General features: G+C 35.2%; 1 protein-coding gene across 2 annotated transcripts in view; it reads left to right on the forward strand.

Annotated features, from left to right (window-relative positions):
- The window catches only part of TTC27 (tetratricopeptide repeat domain 27), a 109,774-nt gene that overhangs the window by 17,200 nt on the left and 78,870 nt on the right, over window positions 1-13,704 (forward strand). For both annotated transcript variants that reach the window (XM_035321922.1, XM_035321921.1), the window contains exons 5-9: window positions 899-1,001; window positions 1,507-1,671; window positions 6,126-6,262; window positions 6,515-6,627; window positions 13,017-13,083. In XM_035321922.1, the coding sequence (XP_035177813.1) occupies window positions 899-1,001; window positions 1,507-1,671; window positions 6,126-6,262; window positions 6,515-6,627; window positions 13,017-13,083 (585 nt within the window). The remainder of the gene's footprint in view (window positions 1-898; window positions 1,002-1,506; window positions 1,672-6,125; window positions 6,263-6,514; window positions 6,628-13,016; window positions 13,084-13,704) is intronic.

Below are 13,704 nucleotides of genomic sequence, written 5' to 3' on the forward strand. Positions count from 1 at the left end.
TTGAGAATAGACTGTTATTGACGAGCTTTTCCATTAATTTCCATCTGGTGCAGATAGGCAGAGATAAGATATGCTGGGGAGCTTATGTTTTGTGTATACAGCTCTCTAAAATGAGTTATTTCCTAAGCTGTGATCCAGCTCTGCTGTAGAATGATTGCTTAGATCAGTGAAGTATTTAACTTTCTCAGATTCCACATACAAACATTAATAATTTTAATTGGGATTGTAAGGCGTTCTCACGAGCACTTCTGTCTCAGTCTCCTTTCAACCCTTACATAAAGAAATATGAAAAGATTAGACTGAACAGGAAAACTTGCATACAAGGGCAACACCGGATGGCCAGAGATACTGAATGGCTTCCACGTGAAAAGTGATTAAGTAATCTAGGAGTCTTCCGACTGGAAAGATTAGTGAAGAGTGAGATCATGGCTGTTTATTAAAATCATGAACATGACGTGAAAGAAGAGAAGTAGGGAACGGCTTTTTTATTTATTTATTGTCTTTTTCTGTTACAAGAATTCAGAGTTATGAAAACAAAGTAGCAAGTGGCTGGTCCAAAATAAACACACACAGGTATTTCTTTTATCTCCTGGTCGCAAAGTTTCTTACAAGATTGAGGTCATAAAGATTTGCTGGGTTCAGAAAACAGGTAGAGAAATTAACAGAAGCAAAGCCCATCAAACTCTGTTAGAGCATTGTAGAGCTGCTTGAATATCTTCATCTTTATGCTAGGTCACTGCCCACTTTTTACATAAACCAGCTATTTTAGTTGGTTTTATTTTTTTTTCTAGAAATGACCATTTAGTAGATTAGCAAGTCTATATTTTAAATCCACTCTTTCATAAAAAAAAAAATATTGTATTTGTTGTTCACTTGAACTATCCTTATTTTCTTTCAGACGTTACCTTGGTGGACTCTAAGATGTGTGAATATTCACCAACAGTTGTTAGAGGAGAGATCGCCTGAGCTATTTACTCTTGCCCAGACCTGTATAAAACAAAGTATGTTTCTAATTATGTGTTTTGTTGGCCCACAGCATCAATTTTAAAATATCTTTGTGGGATGGGAATTTTTGTGTAACTACAGAGTAGAGAAGGACAAGAATTGACTTAAATTGACATGGATTTGTATGGCACGTGCTGTTCTTGAGACTGTAAGATGAAGATGAGAATGTGATTGCAAAGGTTTTCTATTGAGTTCCTGTGCAGATTCAAGATTCAACTTGGTCATTTATTTCAAGAGCAATATTTCAACTCGGCTTTACTGTAAAGTATAAAGGAATATTAAACTTGTGTTTGTTCTTCCTCTAATAGCAGTTCTGAGATATAAAACTTTTTAAAGCTTTCTTTTTTTTAAATGGAAATATCTCTTCTATACTTGAGTGTGTTTATAAATGTGTGGAGGTTTGCTTTAAGCATAACAGACTTCCTCTGCCGGTATTTTAAATGTAATTTTAAAATTCTCCTGGACTGTATCCTGATAGCTTTTCCTTTTCTTGGTTTGCAGTGGCAGAAGCAGAAGCTTTCTTCGCAGGCGTTGAAGGCTGTCACTTAGCAGTTCAGTTCAATCTTGAGTGTGCCTATACATTTTTGTATTACTATGAGTACAAAAAAGCTAAACAATGCTTCAATACAGCCAAAGATATAACAAAGCTACAGATTAATCTGACAGGTAAGTTTGCTTGTACAGTCTGTGAAAGTTGATTGGTTGGACCAAACCAACTTGTTTTTTCTTTTTTTAATGTGTCCAAATAAAGAAATATATTTTGAAAATTCTTGACTTCTTACAGGTTTGTCTTAAGAATTAACATAGCTTGGAAGAAGGAAGAGAAGCATACCATCCAGTTACAATGTCATCCTTAATATGAGTGTCTGAGCAGCTGTAGTATTACAATCCTTCCTTGTTGTAGTTCATCAGTCTATCAAATTCTAGGTCTAGTTGTTTCTGTTATGGGACTCCTAAAATTAGTTGGTGTGGTGGTGTATACATCTTTGGGGTTGGGGTTGCTATACACTTATAAAGAAGTCTGCATGTTTGTATGTAGCTAACCTCTTCTCAGTGGTTTGTGGGGACAGGACAAGGGACAACGGCCGCAAAATAGAACACAGGAAGTTCCACACCGACATGCGAAAGAACTTCTTCACGGTGAGAGTGATGGAGCACTGGAACAGGCTGCCTAGAGAGGTTGTGGAGTCTCCTTCTCTGGAGATATTCAAGGCCCGTCTGAATGCCTACTTAGGCAGCCTGCTCTGAAGAACCTGCTTGGGCAGGGGGGTTGGACCCGATGATATTTTGAGGTCCCTTCAAACCCCTACAGTTCTGTGATTCTGTATGATGCAGTCTTTAACCTTTTATGCCACTAGTCTAGATCTGTTCTATTTAAGTGGCATTTAAAAGACACTTTTGGAACTGTTGTCACCACAGAAAATAAGTAGAAAAGAAAACAAATATCAATGAATTAATCAGTATTGAGATCTTAAAATTATTCTTTCAGAATCTATTCTTCGGAATCCCAAAGATCAGATTGCAACACTTCTAACTTTGGTTAAAATTCCACGTATAGGTGTAGAAAGGTTTGGCCTGTCTGGTTCTGCTGAGTAAACAAAATGACACACAATGCACAATTTTCTCGTGTGAGACCTTTAGGTTGTGCCTGGGAAGAAATGGAAAAATAATGTGCATCCATTTTTTTTCTATAAAATTCTTTAGTAGAAAGGACTGAGGAAGTGAAACTTGCAGCGCCTTTATCAATTACACCACTGTATGTAAAAAGGCTAGCAATTCCTTTATATTTAGATTGGAGCTATACCTACTCCTGCTTATGTCCTTAACCAATTTAATATTTTAATTAAAAATAAATTGGAATTGTTGTAGAACTCCATGCTCATTTCCTCAAAGGTTTTAAAGGTTAACTGATAAATCTGTGAAGAAAAACTTGTGGAACAATATTTTGCATAACTATTATTGAATTGATTATATTTGGTGGTATTTGTCTGAAACATAGGAAAAAAGGTGGGGTCAATTGAAATATAATTAATTTAAATATGGAAATTACTCCTATATGTGATGTACTGCATGTGTGACATTTGCTGCAAGCTTGATAATATAAGGTGATTTTATTTAAAATGAACCCATTTTTTATTGTTTTTATTAAAAAGATCAGTACCTGTGATGATGTTCAGGCTATAAAAATTTAATAAACTAAGAACAGGTAAAATCGAAATGCCAGATGGCTATGCAGTTGATATTCTTCAACTTGCTGGAGGAGTATGTTCTCTTCTTTAAAGGATATTATTCATCTAAAAACTAATTGCCTCCATAAATCTAACTGAGGGAAAAGCTGGGTTTTGGAGGGGGAGCTGAGTGGCTGGTTGCGGGGTAGCTGGATGCTATGGAATTACTTGCATTTTCAATGACTCTACCAAGAGGTTATGCTAGTCCCAGAGAGAGATGGTGATGATACAGTTTTAGAAGAATGTTGCTGCGAAACACCTAAAAGTTCTGTGCCTTACCTCCATGAATGTATTAGAATAGTTATGAAGGGTGTCTAACCTGAAGGCGGATGAAATGAACTGAACATGTGGGAATCGTTGGCATTCTAGACAAATTCATTTGACATGCATGTTTTGGGAGGAATTTGGAAGGAATGTTACATCATCAAAAATGACTTTGCTTTGCTGTAAAAATTCACCCTCTATCAAAGATATTTTTAAGGCTTTGGGAAGGAATTTCCATTTTAGGAAAAGACTTTGAGAGTTTTTCATTCTTCTGTGATTGTAATCCTTACTGACTGAAGAGTATTACGGCATGGGAATTTATGCTGCTCTTTGAACTTAGAACCAGTATTTTTTCCCAAGTTATTTTAGAAATGTGTGAATAAATCATAGTTGTTTTTGGCTTGTGTATTGTTTAGTCACAGTAATCTGTGTCTGTCCTGTGTTTATCATTTACCAAAGAGCATCCTTATATCCCTCACAGCAAGTCACAATCATCAATAACTATAAAACAGTTGCCAGTAAAAGACTGTAGACCTTCTCACTCATAAGTTTACTAAGATGAAGGATGGTAATCCAAAATAAATTTAAAATGATCAGATATGAAGGATTGATAATGCTAAACCCTGAAATCCAGATATTGCCTGGTTACTATTTTCAAGCCCAGTAATGCATCCCTGGGAACTTTTAATATAGGACAGAAAGTAAAGTCTCTGATGTATAGATTGCCTATTTCTTTGTAATTCTTTCTGGTGGTGTAAAGCAGGCAAAATTTTTCCCCAACTTAAATATGTAATAATCATTTTAATCTGGAAAATGTGTTTTCCCTGTAATACTAATGAATTCTTTGCTTAAAGAAAGGAAAAGGTGGGGAGCTATCTCAGAGCATGAAGACATCACAGCTTCTAGTTGGTAGCGAGTAAAATTTAAAATTTATCAGTAACAAACATAGCTTTGTGAGTGCTTTTTTTTAAAATCTGTTTAAGCAATAAGGCATAATAGGAAGTGAATTACAGCATAATGGCTTACAAGCATTATTAAAATTGAGAATTGAGTGGTACTATGTAAAATTAGTATGAATCATTGCCTGGTCTCTCTTCCTGCCCTGACCCCCCCCCAATGTGATTGTAAGGTGCTATTTTTAGAACCATTTTCATTCCTTCATAAACTCTTAACACGGGACTTTCCCATTAAAAGGGGTGACTGGCAGAAAAGCAGTAATCAGTTTAATTACTCATTTCCCTAATGCTCTCCTTCCATCTCCTGGAAGAAAAAGGAGTGAGTGCTATTACAGTGTATGTGCCAGGTGATTCTTACTAATAGTGGCCTCATCCCTTGGCATTTGCCCACTGAACACACGAGCAGTCAATCGTCTCTGTGTCAAAGTTCTAATGTTCTGCAGATTTTCAAAATGATAATTAAATTAAAAACTTTTTATCTTAATTGGCTCTGCAAAAAGAACAGTGGGTCAGTATTCAGTTCTCCTTTTCCTTTTATTTGATTTCACAGTTCACGTTACCCGAGCATCGTATCATAGTAAACAAGCAAACCTCCAAATTTTGTAGTTTTTAGCTCTATTTTGGGAGTGGATAGGTCTCTGTTATTCTTAAGTTACTGTTCTGAAATTGTTCTATGACTTCTCTGAGTGCAGCGTGGAAACAGGTTGCTAATGGAAGTACAGCTATTTTTTTTCTTTTCAATTTGGTATAAATGTCAGTTGCTATCCTAAAAACTATTAAAAGTTGTCTGAGCATCTCATAACGAACTGAAGAAACAGTGTTAAGATGACTTTCTCGTAGCACAAGTGAAATATCTAAAATGATGTCCTGTAGCTGTAAACTATAATTTAAAAAACATCACCTCCATTAAAACTAGTTATATGAACCTCAGTTGACCACCAAGCAAAGGTGTTTTGCTAAGAAAATTATTTGTAAACTATCTAGTTAGTGTAATAAAATGTACAGGAAAAGATGCAAAACTGAAGAAAAAATCAAAATTTGTATTTCTTCCTAATTTTTCTTCCATCACCCCACATTTGGCTCAAGCATCTAACTTGTCCTTAAAAACCGATATAGCCCTAGGAAAAAAGAAATGAATGGGCTTTGGAAAATACCATCCATTGTGATCATATTTTCCCAAAGGTTCTACCGATCCACAGAAGCATTCCGACACTGACTTGTTTCCATTTGGAAATTGTCGTTTTTTAAGATACTATGAGATTTTTATTTACCCAAATGTTTCCATGTAGTCAGTAACTTTTAGTGGGCAAATTGACAAATTGTTTGCACTGTATTGCTTATATCTTGCTGTAAGGAACTGATGAAATTTGGCTATTATGTGTTTCAAGAGACGATATGGTGGCTTATAGGGAATTTACCTAAGATGGGCTTTGTGAGACCAAACTAGATGTGTTTATATCCTTGTAATATGTATTTCTTTTTTTATATTGTAGCAAGCAGTGAGAATACACCTTCATTTTAAACGTATCAGATAAACTACACTGATAAATTTTAAAGGTTAATTCTTAATATGTTTCTCTTTTTGTTTTGCATTTTTGGTGAGCAAGTTTCTAGTATATGATGGGATTACTGCTTTTTAGTGGTCACTAATATAAACTTGTATTTTCTGTAGGTGCTTTGGGGAAGAGAACACGATTTCAGGAAAAATACGTAGCACAGCTTATAGTGGATGTCCAAAGAACAGATGAATTCCTCCTTCCTCATAGTGAACTAAGTCCAGCACCTACTCCTCTAGAAAACCTAACAATGGTATGTATTTGAGAGGAGTTTTTTTTTTTAATTTCTTAAAATCTATTTAGGATTTTTGATTAATTAAAATACTTTAATACTTTTAAGCTTTTCTTTGGTGTTTGCATGCAGAAGATCATTAAAAAAATACTTGTAATTTCGTAACTTTCTGATATTTGTGTTACCTTTTTCAAACTTTTTTTTTCACATTGTAAAGGCATAAATTTCTTTGAAACTGTTTCTAGTTTAAGATGTATGTTTTTCCTCCAACAGAACTGTGATTTAAATGATGATACAGTGCTTAATGAGATAAAATTAGCAGATGCTGATCAGTACCAGGTACCTGATCTGTGTGCAGAAGAGCTTGCTGTAATCCTTGGAATTTGGTAAGTTACTTCTTAGTTACACAAAAAAAAACAAACAAAACTCATACTATTCTTGTGGTAAGGAAATAATAAAGTGGCAATTGATGGGAGTTTTTTTCCTTACTTATGTGATCTGGCTAAAAAAAAAAAAATCACATTATACTTGAATTAAATTTTCAGTTTCCTCAGGGTGAACATTAATGTCCAGAGCAGATTTTCAGAGATGTTTCATTAATGGCTGTATCATTTTTTTATCCTTGAGAAAGTGTCTTTTTCTTTGTGTCTCAGTTTAATCATCTTTTAAATGTCAAGTGGCAATTAGTTACCATATTGTGATGATACTTTGGCAAATTTTCAAAATATGTTTCAGAGTCTGCAATGGTCTGCTTCTTATGACAATCATTGTGTCTTTCAAGGAAAACTCTTCCCCTATATTGTTTGCAATGGGAATACTTCAAGCTATTTCTCCCCCTTTTTGCATGAAGTGAAGTGAGTCATTAAAGTTCATGCAAGACATTTTCATGTGCACCTCATTTTTTAACAGTCTTATATTCAGACTATAGTGTACTTCCACCCTCCAGAATGAATATTTTATTCTGTATCCGTCTCCTTGTTGTTAAAGGGTACAATTTGACACTGGCTGGCAGCACAATAGATTTCTTGACCTCAGCATGTCACCTTTGTAATCACCCCTGTCACGCTGTGACTGGTGGCTAGAAACTATCTTGACTGCTGGCTGTGTGTGTATGTTTTAATCCAAGTGGCATGTAAGTTAGGCAGGACTCAAAGCAAGAAACTTGTTAAAGAAAGGAGAACAGCCAAAAAAAAAAAAAAATCAGTGTTGCTTCTCCATACATAGGGTAATTGCCACTCAGTGGTATTCAGTGGGTGGGATAATATTAAACGTCTGAAGCTATTTCAGTCATAGAGTCAAGATTTGATAGCCAGCCATGTTCTGGAAATGTTAGAATATGTTTATCCCTACATTTATTTGTATTTGTGCAGTGACTCTGAAGGAAGTGTAGACAACAGAGATTAAAGGCCTGAATTTTAAATGGCTAAAGTTAGGTAAGATGGATCATGTAGTTAATGATCTATCACATTGCAGCCTTCCTTGCACTTTATAGTGAGATCATGCTATGTAGGTTGTATCAGAAGTGCAAGGCAACAGCAGGTAAACAACTGCTTTTATCTGCTTTGATAAGAGAGCTTTCACTCTTCCAAGCTGTTGAGTTGGAAGAGATAACATAAAAGTAACTGGGGAAGGCCAGAGCTTACATATATTGTTCTATGAAAGTAAAAGATGTGAAATAAAATCTTGGACAGCATTTATTGGTGGCAAAGGTTTTTCTATTATATTGTTTTTGGCAGTCTGACCCATCTTCACAGAAGTATTATTTAAGTGCAAGGTTTTTTGTTGTTGTTGTTGTTGTTTTTTAATAAACCTCTTACAGGTGCCAGCCAGTGTAATGATCTCACCATGGTCATTTTATGGCTGTTTAAAATCATTGCCACAAAGTATATTGCTGTGCAGCGGTACACACGGCCGTGTGAAGAGATTCCACTTAGGAAATGAACTTCCTGTCTTGCTATTCGTAATACTCAAATTAAAAACTCAGTTGAAAAACCTTTGTAAAACTTTGAATAAGCCTGTAAAGTGATCAATTTGTTGGGTTTGGATCTTTTTCATTAACAAAATTAACACAGCTGGTGAAACTGCACAGAAACATAGCAACTACTTATAAAAAAAAAAGTTATGTCTGACCTATCTGTTCTTCACTTGTCTCATGCTAGTTAACTGTAGTTTTAAGTAGATACTGGAGGAACTTGAATTTGCATTGTCTGTACTTGCAAACGTAATGCATCAGGAAACATCAACAAGCCAAAACTCAGTAGTTGTCACCATCCATCTAACTGAGTACTGTCTTCAAGAGCGGCTTTAAGAAGATGCCTGAGTAAGAACAGGGCAAACGTGTTTTTGCCTCTAAATGGTGATTTCATGAGCCTAATCTGGCTTGTTTGTATAGCAGCCCTCAGTGGATCTCTTAAATGCTCATAATCTTGAGTCCCTGTAAAATTTCTTACATCTGAAACATCCGTTGGCAAAGGCCTCTATGTATTTCATGTCAACTGCTCAGGGAAAAAACAAACAAACAAACAAACAAAACACCAAACAACCCTTTCGGTTTTTATTTCTCAATAATTTCTTTTACTGACTTACCTCTTATTGGAAGAGATGATGAGCTGTCAGTCCCTAGCTATTCTCTGATTTGCTAACAGTTTTGAGAACCTATGAGATGTACCTCCTTGGTGTTAATCCTAGCCTAATCAGTCAGTCATTTTGCAGCAGTTATGTTTTTGTCTATAAGGCTTAAAACACCATAATTCGCTGTCATAAAATAATGGTAGTTCTTGATGTCTATTTCTGAACCTTTTCCAATACTGAATTACTGCTTTTGAAATGAAAGCTCCGAAATAGAACATACTATTCTTGGGTGGACAAAGGCTTTACGCCATATTTTATGTGGGTTTGTTATTGATGGCATACTTCATATAATACGTCATACTGTATCCTCTATTCCTGTCTTAATTCCTTACATTTTTTATTTGCCTTTTTAATTGCTGCCCGGAACTAGACTAATGTTTTCATGCAGCTGCAATGCTGAAGAGGTGCTGAACAGAAATTGTCAGATCAGAGCCTATCAGTTTATGTGATGCTAGGACTGGTTTTCCCATAGTGCATCGCTTGGCATTTTTTTTATTACCTTTTTGCTCCATCCTGGAAGATCTCTTTGCAGATCCTCACAGCCTATTCACATCCTTCCTTCCTCAAAGAATGTCATAACATTTGTGAGTTTTCTCACCTCATATATTCTCCTTTTCCAGTTTATTTATGAATACTGTACACATGACAGCACAGAACTTGCGCAGGATTCCACTGGTGATGTTATCTATTGGTATGGCTGACCATTTGTGCTGATTAGTGACTTTTCTTCATATTGTTATGAAGAGATATCTGACTGCAGATCCTAAATTCCACTCTAATTGCAGTTCCAGAAGTTGTCTGGAATGAACTGCTTAACCCGTCCTTGAAATCAAAACAAATACGGGTCCTATAGAAGTGAAATATTTGAAAACTACATTGACAAGAGCTGGCAGAGTTGTTATAAATGCTTAAAGCTACATTTCTACTCTAGATACAAGTTCAGATTTAAAATACAGCTTAAAATTTGATTTGGCATGGAAAATCATTAGAACAATTTCATTTTTCTACTGTGTCTTTAAACGTTTGCTTTATTGTACTTATGTATCATAAAACATTGTACATTGACATGGCAGAAATGGAAGTTAGAGACCTATTTTATCATTGGTTTTGAGCTGGAAGATCTGCATCTATATGCTTAAAGCTGTGACAAAAATCTGCAATCTGCCCTAGAATAGGGAGAAGATCAATCCTTTCTGCTTGAATCTGTATTTTTTTTTTATGATATAGAAAAAGAAGTTCCGATTTTGTCAAAATGTCACTGTACCTTGGTTTACCCATGTAAAGCTGCAGTCATGTCACTTAACATTCTGGTTGCCTAGCTGCTGCAGTGCTCTTGTATTTGAAGTTTTCTTGCAGCTGTTTTTTTTAACCTTTTTTCTTTTTGCTATTGAGAGGGAAACTTGCTGCTAATTTTCACCTGAAGTCATGTTTATATTAGTGACTGATGTCTAGTGATTTTTAGTTGACTACCTCATGTTCTCAGTTAAGCTGTTAATTTCTGCTAGCAGCTGAGTTTATACAAGGACAGAAGTAACTAAAGAAGAGAAATTGTGTTACTTTAAAATTTTCATGAAAAAAAATCTCAAGGAAAAATGATATGTGACAGATTTGTTCCATAGGAGCGTTGTCTAAAATAATCAAAATAAAAATTGAAATCTATAACATATATATCTTATGTGGCAGAAGGGGAAAAATGTGTTACTGTAATAGCTAATGTACAGGGGGGTTGACAAGGTCGGCTATTCTAAGCCCTTTCTTATTGCTGTTCTACCAAAAGCACAATTTCTGTGTGGCCACACTCATACAGCTTGCTAAAGCTGCCAGATGTTACAACACCTCAGCAGAAGGTATGTGAAACCTCAGCAGAAGGTACGTGGAACCTCCGTCATGGGAGGTCTGAAGTTACGTAGGCATGCAGAGCAGGAAGATGAGTTGGAAGATCTCTCAGGCTTTCTTCTACTGTATAAACTGTTTTTTTCAACTATTCTGGTCATTTTCTTCTCTACAGATGGAAAGATGAGCAAATCTTTCTCAAAAATATTCTTATGAGTAACGCCCATTCTGTCTCACCTCCTAACCCACCCAATATGCTTTATTAGGTGCCCCTGTTGTTACAGGATAACTGTTCAGTTGATTAATCAGAGGATAATTGCTGTTACTTAGAGAAAGGGGGGGGGGGGGGGGGAAAACAAACATTAAAGGACTGCAGTTAGATAATTTCAGTTTGGGTTTGAGCAACCTGTTCTTTTGGCTCATGTTGCAGTGAAGTTATCAGCTCTAAGCCTGGTATCCTTCTAGATTCTCTATTATATACCTTATATAACAATTTTAAATGTCACTTTTAATAAAATGGGAGAGTAGCTCCTATTTGCCACTTAGGTCCATGGTAGCTTAAAAAAATAAAATTAGAAAATAGGGTGCACTACTCTGTTTACTTTGGTAGGCTTGTTTCCTCTCCCACTTGAAATTTAGAGGAAATCTGGTAAGAAAACATCAAGAAAAGCACTGCTGAACAATACATTTCCTAAGTTGCAAAGGAAGAGGGGAACAAGGATTTTATCTTCTAATAGAAATAGGAAATTGAATCTCAGAGGGGAGTGTAATTATGCTTTTGCTGTGTCTCTCAGCATACCTGTATTTGGCTGCAGTCCTTTGAACAAATGCCATTTACTTTGTCGGAGTGGAATTTATTTCAGTCACATCCCTTAATTTCCTGAATGTTGCGTCTGTGCTCATTCCTAGGCTGCTCTAGTCTGATGAATATTAGTGGTTTCTAAAAAATGGCTGTTTGAGAAATGCTGAAGCAGCTATCTCGAGAGAACTTTCTTTTCCTATATATTTTCCTTGGTCTTCCACTTAATGAAGGTGGAATGTGCAAGAGACCTATGCCATCAGGAAGGAGTCTTGGCTCTGTGCTACACAAACGATTATTTTTCTTTCTGTGGGCATGTAAAGGTAAAGAGATGAGTGCTTGAATGGCATCATTTTTTTTTTCCTATCTTGAGAGTTTTACTCTTTCTCTTGGAATTAATTTGTTATGGCTTAATACTTCCTCATTTTTTTTAGAAGAAAAAAAAAAACATATCGGGCATTCTGGCATTTGTACAGTTTATGTATAGTCTAAGTATACTCAATTTTGAAGACCTGGTAAACTCAAATGGTAATTATATGTATACAAAATCATCACTATAGCAAGAATGAAGTTAGACTCAGGTAAAATGTTTTCTCCAAAGTAAAATATGTAAAAGGAACATAATTTCTATCTATGACCCATCATCACAATTAATAAAGCTTTGCAATTCTTTCTTATGAAATAAAGCCTGTAGCAGAGTTTAAGGAACACTGTGCTGATTTTAAGCATACATACATAGCTATTACATATGTTTGGTGATGATCCATGCTCTGTAGTATGATTTAAGATTTATTCTCACTTGATATCTCTAATTTTCACAAGGAACTCAAATTGTAACCTGGTTGATGTTTCTGCCAGTTGCAGGTATCTCTTACAGTACGTTTTTAAGTGTTGGAGGACAAGGAGACCATCCACCTATATAGAGTTGCAAACCCAATTTATTTTTCATCTAAATAATAATGTTCAACTATGAACAAAGTAATTTTCTCATCTTTGTATTCTTCTGGTTTTCCCCTTTTGTGTACCGCAAGTTAGTGGTAATGTCACTTAGTTGAGAGATGGGTCCCTGTGGTTAATACTCCTTGAGTGACTAGAATGAGGGTGTTTGAGATTACCCTCTGGCACTTTTTGAACATTAATGTGTTTTTGCTTTGCAGAATCTGTGTTCAATTAGTCATAGAATTTTAACTGAAAGCAGATATTTGTAAAAACAGGGAATGGATTTAAAACTGTTTAGGATGCATAAAATTTAACCCCATAAGCATGAATGCAGTAAGACATTTCAGGTTAGAATGGGAAATGAAATATGTTTGTCCCGTGAAGAGGTTCTCTTTTTCTGTGACTTCTCCTAGGTCTTGGCCACTTTTTGCACATATGCACTACCATTTGTAATTGTAGCATTTTTCCAGAACATCCTTTAGATTTCTGCAAGTTTGAGAAATTTATTCTACATAGCCGTATACTGAAAACTAAACTAGCAGTATTTTATATACTTTTTTTTTTTCTTTACAGTATAGACTTCCAAAAGAACAATCCAATACACAAATTAACTGAAGAGGAACTTCTGGCTTTTGCTTCAGTAAGTAACTTATCTGGACTTTTTACGAAACAATTTAATATTTAAGTATCAAGCAGTAATTTGCCCATAACATTAATCATGAAGCTGTAAAACAATTTGTTTTAGCATTCAGCTGTTTCATTATTTTTTTTCTAATTTTAAGAAACTAAAGTGTTGAAGTCTTAATCCATTTTGAATTATCTTTATATAGGATAAGCTTGACATCTAAAAACTCAATCTCACCTGAAAGCATGTACTAAATGTTTTTCACTGTAGTTTTTATTAACTATATAAATGACAGTTTGTGTTACAGCATACATTTTTACAACACACTCTTTTATGTCATGGGTGTTCACAATGCTCTTCTTTTAACAGCATTTTGTAAGGGGAGTTCAAAAGAAACTGCAAATTTCTTCTATCAGATCTATTCAATTTAAGTGTTCCATATAGATATGTTTCTTCCCAGCCCAGTGGATAATTGATCTTCTTGCTGCAGAACAAATCTGTAACTTCCAAAGTAGCTTTCAAAATTCTAACTTCCCTATTTCTTAATTTACTTTTTGAATCAAGACAAAATACAGCTTGCCCCTGCCTCAATGCCTGCTGGTTTTTTTGTTTGTTTTTTAACAGTAGTTTATTTGA

Source organism: Oxyura jamaicensis, chromosome 3 (assembly GCF_011077185.1).
Source record: "Oxyura jamaicensis isolate SHBP4307 breed ruddy duck chromosome 3, BPBGC_Ojam_1.0, whole genome shotgun sequence".
Lineage (NCBI taxonomy): Eukaryota > Metazoa > Chordata > Aves > Anseriformes > Anatidae > Oxyura > Oxyura jamaicensis.